Here is a 17,913-nt window from a genome sequence, read left to right on the forward strand (position 1 = left end):
CTCTGCAGTCACTCAGACTGTCTCGTCCCTAAATCCAGCTTGTCTGCCTGTCAGATTCCAGCACACTGAGCCATTATAATGGTGGTGGTGCTGTAGTTTGACCTGCTGACCTCCGTGTCTTCAGGCTCTCTGCTCTCAGTTCACTTCACAACTAATAAAACGACCTCTGACCTCACTCGAATCTCTAATAATTAACTTCTAGCCCTAGCCCTGAAGCACAGTTTTGGAATATAAATATAAATATTTTTCTCCTTATCTTCTCCATTTTTCCCATAAGTCAGTATCTAATTAATTTCTAGTTCCAGATCGATGTACTTTACCTGTGCCATGCACTCTCTGGGGCCAATACAGCAGGGAAGGGAGAAAGAGGGTTATAAATGACCTGCCAGCATTGCAACCTACACCCGCCCACACTGGTACTTGCACTCCTCCTCCTCTTTGTGTCCTCCTCCCATCCCCCCCTCTATTACTAGCCCAGACAGACAGGAATGGCCATGCATGACAACAAACTCCTGCGCTTTGCTAAAACCTACGGTGAAATGCAGAAACACAGGTCTCTCTCAATGAAATCCAAACCCGAAAGCATGCCCAGGCCTCCAGTTCCCTCATCACCTTTTCGTCAAGCTCCATTAAAGCTCATTGTCACTTTAACCTCAAACATGACCCTTGGCCCGTCACATCTCACATCTCAGACCCCTGTACCAAAACATCCTGCTTGAGAAATCCTATTCGCTCCATTTCTACATGCAAGTTATGAAAGACTAATTAGTGCTGCAATTACAGATGTTTAACCTCAAGTGTGTCATTTCAGTTTCACTAAGCAGCACTTTACATGATAGATGGTTTTCTTTCTTTTTTCGGTTCACACAGACATGAATCCCTGCTACATCAGATCAGATGAACACACTGCTTCTTCCAACAGGAAAAACTTGGTAGCTGTCCAAAATAATCAGCTTCTGGATACATTTGAGGCTAGAAACATGTCATACAGTGTCAGAATCATGCTTTACATTAGCCAAAATTGAAGAAGTTGTTCATAAAATGCAGCTCATACTTGGTGGATGATGAAAAAAATGTCTCTTTTCGGTGCTCAAGAAAAGACAGAAGGAAAACCGTCAGCTACTTTCAGCATTCCGGATGATCTGAGACTAAAAACCCATCTGTGTAGCCTGGCTTTATGTATGTAACTTCATGGTATTATTGGATTTTTAAAAACATCTATTAACACAAACTATTTACTGTTTCATTATATATTTTATTATATTTTGTGCTTGTGACTTGTGTGTCTTATTGTATGTTGACTGTTACTATTTATTGCTGTATTATTCAATTCTTTTAAAGTACTACTGCATTAAATGTTTTTTTTCTTTTTAATCTATTATTATCTTTTATTATTTATTTACTTTGTCTATTTACATTTTACTAGCAACCTTGTTTTAATTTTGGTATTTTACTTGTATCTTGGTGTACATCAGTCTCCAAATCCATCTTTACCATCATGTACATTTGTCTATCACTTATAATGCACTTTTAATTGCATTCAACCATTATGAAAGTTGCCCTGTAAATAAAGTTTGATATCGTACTTTATATGCAATATAATCCATGGGATTAAATCACATTTATAAAATATGTTTCCTGATCCTGATTTCTCCATTAAGGCAGAGAGATGCATAGAGAGTTTTGGGGGGGAAGCAGCAGCCAGAAGACAAATGAAGAAAATCCTGACCATCTAATAATCTTTCATTACTGAACACACAAAAGCGAGCTTCCCCAGAGCCTTAAACCCTGAAGCCTGAACAGCATGTGTGTGTATGTGTGTGTGTGTGTGTGTGTGTGTGTCTGATAAAGGCCTTGTTTCTGCTCCGGCGATCACATGGATGGCCGTGCCATTTGATTGAGGTATGGCCCTAAAGACAGTCTCTGATGAAGGACCCCTCCCTCTGAAAGGCACTCACACTTCAACAAACACGAATTAATCCTCGACCCAAACATACGATCAATGTCAGCATACACACACGCACATTCAAAGTGCACAATCCACAGTCATTCATGACCCTTGAATGAGCATTAATAAACATTATTACTCAAAAGCACACACAAACAGTCTTTCACTGAGTCATGAATATATGATTTACTACAGTAAGCTATAAGCTATATGTAACTATATTCATATAAGTTTTAATTTGCCAAACATTAAGTAGTTCCAGCATCTCCATTCTGGGGATTTTCTGCTTGTCTTTGTCCTTTGCGATAATAAACTGAAATTATTTGGGTTTTTGCAATTAAGGATCACTTTTGGGCTTTAGGAAGGCTTTAGGAAATTGTGTTTGGCATTTTTTCACCACATTTTATAGACTAAATGAGTAACTGAATGAACGATAATGAAAATAATTTGTAGTTGCAGCCCTGTTGACTACTAATGTGATTTTTCTTTATACAGACTGAAAGAGGAGCATGTGCATTTCCTGAATGTGGTTGAAAAAGAAAAAGGAGAATTAAGGGTGAAAGAAAACAAGACATTAACAGTTTAACTGTAAGGTAAGATAATGAATAGAAGAGGCGGATGGAAAATGATTGGCGGAGACCAAAAAAGAGAGAAAAAGACTAGAACCACATCTGACTATCTGGCTGTGATTGACAGACAGAGGAAAGGAGGAAGATTTAAAAAAAAAAAAAAAAAAAAAGGAAGAAGACTTGTGGTGATGATAGTAGGAAAGGCACAAAAAGTAGACAAAAGGTTAAAAGTAGAAGGGGTTTTAGGTAGATATAAAATGACAGAAAGAGACAGCTATAAATAAATTATGACAGAAACAGCTGACCAGTCAGTGACTGGCTAATGGGTGAAAATTAAAGAGCAGCATGGAGGTGGAAGGGCACAGTAGGGTCTCTAGGGACTAAAGGTCAGGGGTGTGTTCAGAGATTACTTTAAATGTGTGTGTGTTCATCTGTCAATCTGTCTGTCCCCATCAGCAAACTCATTAACTAAAGCTACTTATATCACAGTGTTAAAAAAGCACTGTATACACACCCAAGCTCACAAAACACAACCAATCCTCAAAAATTCAACATGATGATATCTTCTGAGTCTTTACTCACACACTCTCTTCTTTATTCTCTTTGTTTTGGCACCTGAAACCTCAAATGGGGAAATGGTGTTTTATTTTTAACATTTTAAACATAATGTGAAATCTGCTGCCAGTTTTGTCAGCTCCAACATATTCGCTGATAACAACCCCAGATGTCCACCTCCACAGGCTCTACTCACCCTGCAATGATGTATGTCTGATAGTAGAATAGACGTGAGTGTGGTTGTAAGTGCTTCTGTGAGTTAATCATGCGAGGGAGGGGAGGGTCCTTGTTAGTCATGAATGTGGAGCTAGTTGTTATATGGTGCCTTCAAGTGGAATTGTTCTTACCATGCTTATGAAATAAGTCCACTTAAAGGACTGATTGATGTACCATTTACAAGTCAAGTAGCATGAGGCTGAAGCCAAAGTGGAAATACCCTAAAGTACCATGCGACCAACAGCCATTAGATGCTGGCTTCAATTGACTCACATCTAAAAAGCATCAACTTCCCTCTTAACATACTGAGTCAGTTTTCTTTAACTCAATCACTAAATTTAGTGTGCTGGAGGTCATTTTGGAAATTATTGCTCATTAATAAGATTTGAAGAATTACAGTAGGCTTTAATATCTGCCATGTGGGCAATGATTGACAGCTGTGAGTCCCACTTCTGGAGCTTCTGTTTCAGGAGTTACACTTATAAGACCCTTGCAGGATGCTGTCACACAGTATTTCACTAAGTTTAATGTTCCTCGATTATTGTACCTGTCCTGTCAGCACAGTTTAGCTAAAGTGTTTAGAAGACGGTGAAAGGGAACAGGCAGAGAGTCCTGAAAGGTATGCTCTCCCTCAAAGATAAAGCACTTGAATATAATTTTGCAACGTTATTACTAAGACGCAGGTATGCATCTCTTTATTAATACTTCGCAATAAAATAACAAGTATGCCCTGCAGGACGGGAGAAGACACAAAATTAATCAAACTCCATTGTGCAGGTATGTAAGGGTGGCAATAGTCAAAAATCCAGAGCAGGCGGGAGCAACATTAAGAAAACACTCCAGCACAGGGCTTTAGCTCCAAGTTCACACATATTATTCACCATAATTGTAAAGTCCCTTTTTATTGTCACACTGCAACAAGGTTCTTGTTACTTGTACTTATACTTGACTTCTCATGCCAACTGTACAACTTTACAACTTCCAATTTATGGCAACAATAAAAGAAAATGCGTGTGTAGCTAACACTGTGTATCAATGTATATGAGTTAAGTGAGTTGTTGTTTTTTTTCTAACACTGCTGTGACACGGCGCGCTGATCCATCTCTTTTAGCAGCTTGTCCAGTGCCAGGGAGACCTAAACTGTGTCAGTAATATTCCATTAAAGGTGATAATACAATCAGGACAGCAAGGCTTTCAGCAGATTACGGCGGATGGAAGCATAGCAACAACATGTGTTTATATCGGTGTGAGCGAGGGGGTGGATGTCACCTGTCCTATATGAGGCACATCTGTCAGTGAAAAGGATTACTCTTGAAATTCAACACTGTATGTATTAAAAAAGAAAAAAAGAAAAAAAAGTCACAAAGGAATAACTTCAATTTTATATATTTCTCTCTCTGGACAAAATATGGTGATGTACAAAGGGCCTTCAACTGACCTATATTCATTCTTTGACCATGACCATAAAAGGAAAAATCTACTCTTGGCTGCTATTATATTCTTGCTTTCATCACATTTTTGTATTTTTTCTTCCCCTAAGCCTGTTTCAATCTGCTTTTACATCAGTTAATGAGTTGCTGCTATCTCCAGAATGCCATTTGACCCCTGATTATTTACTTGAAATTGTTAAATGCAATTGTGGATTTTACATGTAGGAGAAGATGGTAACAGCAGAGAAAGAACACCTTTTCTTCAAAGTGTGTCTTGACCTGCATTTAATTATAGTCTACAGAGGCTACAATTCAACGATTATGGCTACATCTCCTCAAGTGGATTTGTATCTATAAACCATTTCACCAAAAGACAATCAAATTCACTCAGCAAATAATTCCATGATTTTGTTCAGCATATATATATACATATATATTTATATATTTTTTGTGATCACATAAACGTCTCCTTTCTGTCCTGGATCATGAAATGTTTGCAAAGAGCAAAATCTGACCTGAAATACATTCAATTCAACATTTCCACTGCTAAAATAAAAACACATGCAAACACAAACTGTACATACAGATGTCTTTCAGTGAGTCATGAAGATATGATTGCAGTGAGTTGGCACAATCAACTGATTCACTAACTTTATAGATATATGTAGATTTTGGTGTAATGGTGCTCTCAGTTTTAGAATCTCCATTATGATGATGATTTGCTTTCTCTTATGTGATATTACATTTTAATTCTTTGGGGTTTTGCAATTTGTCCTCTTCCTATGCTTTCAATAATGTAGCAACACGCGCACACACACATACAGTGAAGTTACCAGGTCAAAGCTCACATCACTACTGTAGAAGTGCTTGAATTTCAAGTGTGCCAGTGCATTGTGTTTTGGTGCTTTACTCCCGCTCTGGAATATCTGAAGCTTTAGCCAGATAACCTTTGGACCTGTCCTGAATCCCAAAACAAGCACATGTATGATTTATCCAAAGTAAACCAGATCAGAGTATACAGCTAAATTACAAACAGGGATAAAGAGAGCAGATAGAAGCAGCTGTTAATGTTATTTTTGTGCTCTGTGTGTGTGTGTGTGTGTGTGTGTGTGTGTGTGTGTGTGTGTGTGCGTGTGTGTGTGTGTGTGTATGTGTGTACAATGCAAATCCTCTTTGAGAGGCCAGTTTTGAGCAGTGTGCTAATTATCACATTCTCTCTCATCTTGGATTAAACTACAGTCACAGAATCCCACCACCCCCACCAACACCCTGGCAACAGAACTCCACGGCAACAGTGTAGAAACAGGGCACCATGGAAACAGCCTCTCTTCTCTATAGGCATTGGTGGATGCTGGGAGATAGTGTTCAGATGCAAGGAATTGTGGGATATGTTGTCCTGCTGTATTTTGTTGTTTATTCATTTGAGGAGTTTTTACTTGTAGTGCTTAGATGTACAGATTTTAAATGTTTTATTTTATCTGTGATTTCTAATTTTGGGTACATAAAACTGACCTGACTTTACTGTATACAGCATAGGGGATGGTGTATGTTGTTAGAAGTAGACTAAAACACTGAGGAATTTTGGGAAAAGACCATTAATATTTCAGCATGGTGGCGAAAATTATCAAATTATTATTAAATATTTAATCCAGGTTGGTTTGAGAAAAGGTGGACTTGGGTGATGAGAAAAACTACATCATTAACATGTATCAGTAAGTAATTTACCAGCTCGTCCCATGTTACTGAATATTTGACTAAGTAAGTAAGTTCCTGTAATTAGCATGTAGGCTCATCCATGTATACTGTACACACACATACTGTATATGTGTCTGTGTATGAACGTGTGAATGTATATATGTATGTGAATTTATACATTTAATATATATTTAAATGTGTGCAGTATCCAACTTGTAAAATTTGGTTTTGGTTTGTTTAGTTTTTGTATTTTTTATTATACATTTTTCTTATGATAAATTGTACATTTGGAGCAATGCTGTATATGGGAAATTAATTTTGAAAATTAAATAAATTGGCTGAATACCTTTTAAATAATCTGAGAATAACTATAATTTAAAAGCAAATAGTTGGGTACAGAAGTCCAGAAATTATTTGTAACTTGGGCATCATCAGAGATAAGTCAGTAAAGTAAATTAAATATCATGTGATGTGCTAAAAATTCTAACATTTATTATTAATAGACTGTGACACTATCATGATATAAAATTGTAGTCATATCACCCAGCTTTCAGTTCTTTCAACAGACGAGTAGGTTTCTGGGAGACATTGCCCGAACTGTAAAATAGCTTTAATGCGATTTGACTGAGGCGGAGCTGTATAGTCTCACACCTACACATGCAGAATAAGCAGAGAGGGTGAGACGGGAATAAAAGCGGGGAGAGGAGAGTAAAAAGAAAGACAGAGCTGCGTGGAAAAATGCCAGAAGGAGGAACTCTGGCAGAGCAGCACTAAAAGTGGTTGGTTGAGGGAGATGGAGGAGCACCAGGAGAGTGGCCGCAAGGGAGAGAGAGAGTATCAGAGGGAAGGGAAAAGAGGAGAGAGAGAGAGAGTGGGAGAGAGACAGAGAGAGGCAAAGCTGATGCAGCTCCTGAGCAGAACAAATGTGTTTGGAGTTGCAGAATATAGGTCACACATCTCCAGCGACTGCTTCCTTCCCTCGACTGAACCACCCTCCTGCAGAATGCACTTCATACAAAATCCTGCATAATTTGAACCACAATCTATGAACAAGGGCTCTGCTTAATTTACTTAGTGTCAGCATGGGTTAAATATGCAAAAAGGAGCTACAATTAGAGGACACCTTCTGTAGCGTGAGCCTCAAAAATAATCACAAACATGTAAGGTGGCTTTGATATCTGTTGGTTTGTTTCCATGAATGTTTCACAGCTTATGTGTAAGCAGCCATATAGAATGCATCCAGATGATTAATATTTTACTGCAGAGTAAGTTCTTTGCATGAAAAATCAATCTCAGTGTGAGAAAGCTTTCATTGCTTTAGAACTATTCGCAGTATAGTATATGTTGGCCGAGTGCACTCAACAAATTGCAGAGTGTTAAATAATGATTTACGGCCTAAGGAGAGCGACAGAGCGAAAAGGAGGGAAAAAAGTGAGGAATGTTGACCACGCAAAAGAGAGGACAGAGGCAAGCAGAAAATGCAAGATGGATGGATGGATCTAAACAGGCAGATATGATACAGCAACAATGACAGCAGGCTGGAGATGATGTGTCACTGCACCGCCAAAAACTGCTCTTTCCATATTCACACCTGCCTGTCTCCTGGTAATCGGTTCACGGTGGCTTTGCACCTGCAGTCCAGGCCTACAGACACAAACACAAATGTCACCCTTGAGACCAAGACCAAGAGGTTCAGGTGTCAGGAATGACGCTATAGCCGGACAATATATATCAATGCACAACTCATAGGTTGATGAGACATACATTACACTACACTGCTGTCCTCTGACCACGGAATCAAGAGGATTGGTAGTTTTCGGCATACATGGTAAATGCACTGATTTAAAAGATGTATAAGAAAAGAAGAAAAATAAAAGGAAGTAGATATAAATTAGTAATATCTCCTCTCTCTTACTATCTTTGTTCTTTGTATTCAGTACGGTTTTAGTCTGTTTTACATCTTGGTGAGCCACAGAAAGGAGGACAATTCAGTTCTTTTCCATTTTACACATTTATATTTAACTGAGTGAACAAAAAAATCACACCACGAGGTGCACTTAGTAGCAGCTCTGAGGCCTTTGATCATATCACATGATCTTCATCAGCAGATTCAGTGTGCTCAGTTGTCATTGAACTGCAGATGTTCAGATTTACATGCTGTTTGAGGAACAGTTTGATGTTTTGGAAAATGCATGCTTTCTTGCTTTCTTGAATTAGACGAGTGGATTGATACCCCTCTAATATTTGTGAAATGTAGCAGTTGCCAGGCAACCAGCACAGACTCCAAGAAGTTGCTGCTGTGAGCCAAGAAGTAGTCCAGCATATAACCCAGTGCAAAAAGGTGAGTGGCCAATTTTACACTTAAGTTTCATAAACGAGACATAACTTGTTTAATATTGAGCTTTAGAGAAGCTGGTGGGCAAATTTTGTTACTTTTGGGCAGAGCTACGCTGTCTCTCCTGCTGTGTCCTCCTGTTTCCAGTGTTTGAGCAAAGCTAAGCCAATCAGCTGGGTCAGATTCAAACATCATACATACAAATGACATATATCCCAACATATCAGACTATTACAATAAGAGGTTCTAATTTATCACCTATTGTATTTAATATATTCTGAGTACTTTACTGTAATAATAATGCAATACTGAGTTTGGGCAATACCCTAGATTTTATTTTAAATACATAAAAAGTGACATAGGTCAGTTGTTAGTACTACATTTCTGACATTGGAGTTGAGTAAGGTAATACATTTCTATTTTTCTTCATTAGTAATACTAATTCAGGAAATGACTCAAACTCAGTATTGTAGTATCAGTATTGCTTTGTATTTGTTAATGTTCACTTATTGTACAATTGCTTTGCCATGTTTGAGATCAAATGCAACTTGATGTTAAGAAATCCTACTCTAGGATTGAGTATAAACACACATCTTCTTCTCTGGTACATTGTGAAGAAATAAGACACTTACCACCACTCAAATGGCCCTCTAACTTTCTCATTGCCATTTAATGTATTTAAAGTAGTGTTGTCTTAATTTTCAAAACTGTTATTCTGCCATAACCAGAGAAGTGTTGATTTTTGTTTGTATTTAGAGCACGTAAAATAACTACAACTACCACATCCCACTAACCAACCCAGTTTGAATATGAAGGGATTATACAGTAGTCTAATGCCACCTGACATTTCATGCTTGGCTTGCTGGCCAGCTATCATGTTTTCTGCCTGGGTTGAGAGAGAGAAGTCAGCTGTTCCCTCTCTGTGGTGAAGGGATGGAGCCACAAATGGAGTAATGTGGGGATATAAGAATGAAGGATGGAGTGATGTAGACAGCAAGGGAATGAGACTAAAGTGGATGTTGGACACACACCTCCCAAGACGACTGATTACTCAGTGCCCCATTGCATGAAGTCATATTTCTGGGTATCAGATATGCAGCTTATGCAGGACAGTGGGCCTGACCATCATAACTCAATAAGGCTGTCCATTTTCAGGTCTCAAACAGGCTTTCAATGTCGGGGCTGCAGGGTTGGTTATGGTGGTATGTGAATCAATGCCATGATCAATATATTACACACAGACAGGGATGGGAAATGGAGCAGGAGAGTTGGCTGCTGCTGTGTGTCATGCTTATGATTTCACTTGTAGACTGTGACACACAAACACATAAAAACAGTGGTATCCACATCACATCTCTGTCTGTATGACCCAGTAACAGCCAGAAAAGGAAGGACCTTGAACAGCAGTGACCATTGTGGCCCCTGTGCCCACACATATACCCATATGAGCACTCACACACTAGAATAAATGGCATGACATCACTGCCAATGTGAGAGGCATTTAAACCCATATCAGATTAACTCAAGAGGGAGGAGGATAAGTAGCTTGGGGGGAACGGATATTGGCATCAAAGACAGCGGACAAGACGACATTTCATGAGATATGTGTGGACCAAAACACAAATGAAATGAAGGGATGAAGGGAGGGAGGAGGGAAGGGGTTGCATCTCCTGAATTAGTGTGAGGATGTGCGAGGAAGTTAATGCATAAAATGACTAAGGAAAGGAAATATTTCAGAAGAGGTTGAGGGTCTGTCAAGAATGTTAAATACATGCAGTGATGCTGGAGGTCAAAGCCAAACAGGCCTATAAAGACTTGTTACCAGCAGGCAGTGCAGGAATGAGCAGGAGCCTGAATGAATAACTGATTTACTTAATATTTAATTATGATACCAGTTGTTAACCATCTATCTTCCCCCTTTCTCACCTTTTCCATTTAGACACACACACACACACCAATATCCATCATCCCTCCTCCTCCTCCTATACCCCCTTCTCGATTCCTGCAGCCGTGCACCGGCCCATACCCACCCAATGGACGCCTGCTCCATCCCATTCACACCGCACTAAAAAAGCAGAGAAAGGGTGGCAGCATGGTGTGGGAGGGTTTCTGCTGTAGGAAAACACGACCTACCCTCCGTTAACAGATTGGCTTTAATCCGAGAGCCAGCTTTATGGATGCAAAAGCCCGTGTCAGCTCTCGTTTGGCCAATTTATCTGCGGCTCTGCTCAGAATTAATTCACCAAGCCGGCAGTCAGGCCTTGATGCTTTGCAGTGATAATAAAATGAAGAAGACAGAGAAAGAGAGAGAGAGGGGGGGGGGGGGGGGGGGGGGTCGTTTATTTTTAATCAATACAGGTATAGACATGCAGATGAAGGCCAATCCCTAGTGGGGTTTTTTTTGCTGGTAACGGTGAGGGATGGTTCCAGTTGAAGTGGCAAAGCAACACCTACCGTAATCAAACCCGATGTAAATCAAAAAAAGAAAAAGCGTAAAAGCATCTTGTAGTAAATGCCATGCATCTGCGCAAACCCAGGCTATATCACACGCTGAATGCTTAACCTGTCAATTAACGTTTAGCTTGATAACAGTGGCACATATTCTCCATGGCTTACCTCTGTGAAAAACGCCTCCATCCTCCCTACTCCTCCCAGACGAAGCGCGCCCGGCCCCGCAGAGCGCAGACACCGGCTCCGGTCTCTGGTGCGCAAATCTCGCCAACGGAAAGCTGAGCGTGTTTGTCAAGATGCGGGAAAGGTAGTGGTGCCTTGATGTTGGTGTTTCCCATTCACCGAGCGTTCATGTACATCTTCCAAATGCCACCAATTGCTCAAACACACATCGACAGCGCCCGGGGTCTACTGTATGCGCAAAAATGCCACATGAGGAAAATCCAAAGAGGCTGTGATGAAAAATTAAAAATGTCCACGCCAGGGATCCGTCGGAGAGTGCTAATTGAAGCGCCCCTGTTTCCCAGGTCTGCCTCGTTTCAGTGTTTCAGTGTATGTATGTGTGGATGAATATGTGTGTGTGTGTGTATGTATGTGTGTGTGTGTATGTATGTGTGTGCGTGTGTGTGTAAGGCTATGGTGCGTGGGGTTGAGAGAGAGGACCAGTCCGGGGGCAGAATGAGGCTTGCCACTGCCCACCGTGCACACCGACGGGGCGGTGCAGATACAGCCTCCTCCAATACAAAACGCACACATTGAGCTCCTCACGTCAGATGCACATACACACTGATGTAGGGTGTTGTATGGGTTGGAAGTTTTCCAGCTGTGGTTAACAGTGGAGTGTGACAAAAAAATGGCCAACATCTGGATCCAGATCCTGTTCTTGTGTTATCAGATAGTCTATCTTAGAGGAAAATAAGAAGTTGCTTTGGTTTTTGAGCACCAGAACCGATGAAAGAGCCTTGGTCCCACTTGGAGACTCCCAATTAAAGTTGATTCTGAAATAAACCAGACTGTCCAGTACCAGCATACTGGCATTTTCACGGCTATGATCTCTGGTAAAAAAAATAAAAATAAAAATAAAAAAGAGGATATGAAAATCGATAAAGATGATCTCTATCCTCTTTACAAATTCAGGTAAATCAGGGTTGCTTATGCTACAGGGCATTCATATTGCTTAAGGGAACCTCAGAGTCTTATGACAAGCGATTGCTCCAAAATCAAAAACTCAAATTACACAAGAAGCATGTATTTTCTTTTTCATAATTAGCATCTTTATCATTCTATTTTAAGTATTGTTGAAGTATGAAATGAGGAAATCTGATAAGTCAACTTAAGTGGATATGAATATGTAATACCACCAGGGATTACATCTGCCCTCACAGTCAATAAAATAATGTCTAAATTAGCCATGAGGCAAGAGCTGTCAGCCGTATTCACTCTAATGCTTCCCCAAAATCACACAAAGAGAACGAGTAAGAGGAGAGTTCATATTTCTGTATGATCTTTCCTTAAAAATGCCTCCCCCTCATTTGCAAAGGAGGAGGTTACAAGGTTAGTGAGAGGCCCTGTGGGGTGAAAATGATATCTCACAGAAGCAGAACTGTCGCAGAGGAAAAAAAACATCCCTAAATCACAGTGGATAACACACAATGTCCTTGAAGACACCAGTTTGTCCAGTTGAGGTAGAACTAGACAGCTGGTTTATGTGATGTGGGTTTTATTCTCCTCTTCAGAGGACCAAGCTGTAGGGGCCAGGTGCAGCCATCAGGAGCCCAGCAGGATGGGGACTCTCTGGGGTATGGCTTTGTGAAGCTCTGCTTGCTCCTTCTGGAGCCCTGGAGGTATAGAGGGGCCTCCTGTGTTCATGTGTGCGTGTTGAAGTATTATTTGGCTGTGCTCTCTATCTTCATCACAGAGACAGTTCAAAAGCTATAGAGCCAACAAAAGGTTCCCCCTTTTTTGTTAAAGTGTGTTCACTGTAGGGGTGGTAGTTAGAGCCCATACACATATGCACATAAACAAACACTCAGGAAATGGGACATAATCTTTAATATGAGAGGTACCAGCAACAGCACAGACAATTCATACATCATCACCCTCCCAAAACACCCAGGGGTGTCTGGACTGACAATGGAGTGATACTGATATGGTGGACAAACATCAACCACTGCAATTAACTTTACAATAATTGTTATCAATTGACATATTAGGTGACCCTCATACCCACCATAAGATCTCCAAATAATTATTCTGACAGTGACACAATAAACAAACTAGTTTAGAACATACAGCACTTGCAGGCACACAAAACCGATAGAAATAATAGAAATAATCTAAAAATAAAATATGTTAAGGCTCCAAGGACTTGATATGAAACATTATATTAATTTATTAAACATAATATTCATATAAAATAGAACACTATATGTAATTATTCGGATTAAGACAGAATGATAGAGAGAACAAAACACACACACAACACAAGATGCAAAATAATCCATACAGAATAACATCATATTAATTTGTGAAGATGATTTAATGATTTGGTTTTCTATTACATTAGAATATAAAATCAACTCAATAATAATAGCTAATGTTATATCGTGGTGATGCATTCAAGTACCACTGCCTGTTTGTTGACACAGGACTAACAGAGGTTAAAGCTTTCTCAGCTTGATTAGCCGACCTGCAGCAGTGCTTACAAATCATAATGGACTCTCAAATTATCTCTATTGTTTTCTCTGAGGTGTTTGTTTTAAAATTTAATGAAGCCCGGCTCTCAAGGACACTGACATCATTTACCATTTTTTGAGAAAAGTGTTGATTCAGCTTCTGTCTGGGTTGAACATTTTTAAATAGACAGAACATTCACTGTATAAGCATTTTCAACTTTTTAACAAGTTACGAGTTAATTACAAAATAACAAGATTAAGCTGCAGCTTTAGCTTAAGTATCACTATCAATAATATATAGAAATTGTTTAAATGCAAAATATAAATGTTGGTCAAGCTTTGTTTCTGTGTTTGCACTAGACCCCTCCCGACTGGTACTCCAGGATGCACAAAACAAATGCAATCAACATATTTTTTAAATCTAGGTCTGAATGGAAGTCAATAGACCAAATACAACAACTACAAATTTACAGGAAATATCCCTGGAGTGGAACTACAGCTGCTTTTGGTAATTACATGGCTAAAAGCCATCGACCCAACACTCAACTCATTTAACATGTACATGTGGACAGGAACACACAGGCGCATGGAAACACACACATACACAGAAAGCAGAAAGTCTGGGCTATTAAATTCTCATTACCATGACAACACCAGGACTGAGTGACCCTCAGCTTTGAATTGTGGGATAGATTTTGTTCTCTGCGAGTCGGGTGCAGAACTCTGCTTACTCATCTGACCACAGCTCTCAGTCTCTCTCTTTCTCCTTGATGTCTCCTTCTCCCATTACTGTAACACTGCATGTGTAAGTATGTGTGTGTGTGTGTGTGTGTGTGTGTGTGTGTGTGTGTGCGTGTGCGTGTGCGTGTGTGTGTGTGTGTGTGTGTGTGTGTGTGTGTAAATCAGAGAGACGTGTGTGTTGTGGACATAATGTCGATAGGTTTTCTGGTTCTCTAAGCAAAAACGCAGTCAGACTACTGAGGAGCTCAGAGCTGAGCCCACCCATCCACGTTGAGTCTTCATCTATATGTGCATATTTATTGAAACACACTGACAAACATACATTTAACCACAAGCATGTAATTTAACACATGTATCTAGTAGCCACTCTGAGTATGTGTCCACATGTGTGTAAGTGTATATTTGTTGCATGGGCTAATAGGCATCACTCACAATGTCACAGCCAATCAGTTTTATGACTAGAGCATCCATAAATCTCCTCATTTATCACCCTTGTGCTCTTTCAGTTTCTCCTCTCCTGTGACCCGACCCTCTTGCTCCAGACACATCTGTTTATGGCTGTCTGAGAGGACACGTTGAATCAAAGAGTTGCAGTGTATAAGAGGAATCAGCATGAACCTGATTGATCATCAACCTTGCTTTGTTCGGTTAACTTGTAAAATGGGGCAATCCAAAACACGGCCAGAGGGCAAAATTTGGCTCTCAACAAGCTCTCTTTTGAGTTTCTAAAAGGGACAAAGAAGCATTTGTTTTGTTCTAATTTGATGCAATTTCTGGAGTGAATGTAATAAAACCATCCTAAAATGTTTCATCAATATGTATATAAACCACCTAAAACTGTATTTAAAAATCCTCCTTGTTATGTGTGTACAATCAAATATTTCAAGGTCCAAGGTTTATTGTAATTGTAATTAAACAATGCGGGGTTGTGCTTATAATTAATAACATATTTTAAATTAGAATAAAATGAAACAACCAATTTTGCAATAAATCAGAACAAAGTACATACTGTATATACATATGACTAGTATATACTTACAAATGTGCAATGTGTAAGATAAATGTAAACATCTAAGTTGTAGTGTAAATAAAAACAGTATAGGTATAGTGGAAGAGGTGGTATGTAATGCGCATAACATCAAAGATAAAAGAATATTTAGTATGTAAATTGTGGTAGTGATGCTGAAAACCCTTCACAGTTATTATGTTAAAATATTTCAGCAAGTCTCAGTCCTTGTACTATGTGACAAAAAACCTCTGCAGCTATAATAAAACATTATTGTCATCCATCTAAATAATGGTTTATGTGGTTTACACACACACTTGAGGAAATGCAATATAGAGCAGATAACATTTATATATCTGTAATTTAATTTACATTGAATTACTCATCAGTATTTAACTTTTGCTAGCAGAGGGCAAATGCTCTTGACCACACGCAGAAGCAACTCATCATCTCATCATCATGGCACAGAAACAAACACAATGAAAACAAAATTGGACAAGACTGGAAATACAGATTAATACAATGCAGCATCCATTTCATATACAAACCCAGCTGGTTCAAGTCAAACACTTAAGTTTCCATTCTGCTTTGAAGGTAAATTAAATCAACTGTTAAATACTGTGCTGTCAAACTTTCAAAAATCTAACTTTCTTTGCAGTTCCTATAGTCCAAGATATATTTTCTTTATTTGAATGTATGGCCTTACTGTGGATGCTCCTATTACAAGCAGGCTACTCACTGGTACAGCAACAGCACATGAGACTGCTAAAATGCTGATCATGCTTCTTTAGAAACTTCATCTGATCAAGCGCTTTTATCAAAAAAACCACAACTTGTCGTTAGAAAAAAACTCATGTTTAGAAGTTAAGAATTTGTCTGGAAATGAAAAGGAAAAATTAATTAAACTAAAAACTTGAATTGACTTGAATTTGTATTTAAATTAATTTAATGATAAGAGAGTTATATTAGAGAAGCTGTTAGAGAAAGAACATTAGCTAAAATCACTGAAGACCATCAAAGGGATGTATTGTTGCCATTATTTTGTCCACCTCTTGTACCTCCAACTGGTTTCTATCTCACCTCACGTGCCACCATCCTCCCAAATATTCATCTTACTCAATCAATAACTTCTCTGGTGATATTGACCAATGGCATTACTGTCTGGTGAGCAACTCTGATTTACATTTGCATGTCTGGATGGTGTGCACAACCATTAACCACTAATGCATTGACAACATATGGACAGCAGAGATGTTTGTGGAGACAATAACACAGAGAGGGGATAATCTATGTAAAGATGACATTTGAACTAAAATAGTTAATGTTCAAAAATAACAGCACATTTTAGCTTTTTTCTTACTATAAATTTGCCCTTATGTATTAAAAGGTAGAAATGAGGGTTAAGTGGAAATAATGAATACAAAGAAACTGAACCACTGTGATGCTTCTAAAGGACAATTCATGCAGTCTGGTCACTCCCCGGGGAGACGCACACACAATGATTCATGCATTCAGGTCTGATGCACACGTCCCTACACACACACACACACACACACACACACACACACACACACACACACACACACACACACACACACACACACACACACACACACACACACACACACACACACACACACACACACACACACACACACACACACACACCTTCTCAAAAACTGACATATATGATGTCACCTGATCTGTATGACTCATGCAACACACACACACACACACACACACACAAACTGTGGTCCTGGATTGAACATGAAATCCCATTTCTGAGAAAGAAAGAAAGAAAGAAGGAAAGAAAGAAAGAAAGAAAGAAAGAAAGAAAGAAAGAAAGAAAGAAAGAAAGAAAGAAAGAAAGAAAGAAAGAAAGAAAGAAAGAAAGAAAGAAAGAAAGACTAGAGGATATTTTGAATTAAACTTACTGATCAGACTTCTTAAAGTAAAGTGCAGACTGTATGGTGTATTACTGGTGCTATCCAGAAAGAACTATGGGCTATTTTAAAATGCTTATTAGGCCAGCAGTGTCACACCAGTGAATTATGAATGAAAGGACAGGTTTGACCTCCTCTTTCCTCCTCTCTTCCTCCTCTGTAATGCCAAGGTTTACACATACAGTACACATACATACAGCATATATTTTTACATTTCTTTGAAATAAATTTGGTTTGATTGATGTCATTTAGGTGATTTAGATCCCTTAATCCTGCCTCTAACAAAGAGAAAGGCAGATATCAGTAATCTCTTTCTTCAGGGCACCTCATATCTCTTTCACACCTTACA

The 17,913-nt window shown here is 39.0% G+C and overlaps 1 protein-coding gene across 1 annotated transcript in view; it reads right to left on the minus strand.

Moving 5' to 3' along the window:
• The window catches only part of myo10l1 (myosin X, like 1), a 51,956-nt gene extending 36,793 nt beyond the window's left edge, over positions 1 to 15,163 (minus strand). Inside the window, exons 1-2 of the mRNA XM_053335125.1 lie at positions 15,106 to 15,163; positions 8,005 to 8,057 (exon numbers count right to left, since the gene is read on the minus strand). Coding sequence (XP_053191100.1) covers positions 8,005 to 8,057; positions 15,106 to 15,163 — 111 coding nt within the window. The remainder of the gene's footprint in view (positions 1 to 8,004; positions 8,058 to 15,105) is intronic.
• Between the last annotated feature and the right edge of the window lie 2,750 nt (positions 15,164 to 17,913).

This window comes from Scomber japonicus, chromosome 16 (assembly GCF_027409825.1).
Source record: "Scomber japonicus isolate fScoJap1 chromosome 16, fScoJap1.pri, whole genome shotgun sequence".
In the NCBI taxonomy this organism is placed as follows: Eukaryota; Metazoa; Chordata; class Actinopteri; order Scombriformes; family Scombridae; genus Scomber; species Scomber japonicus.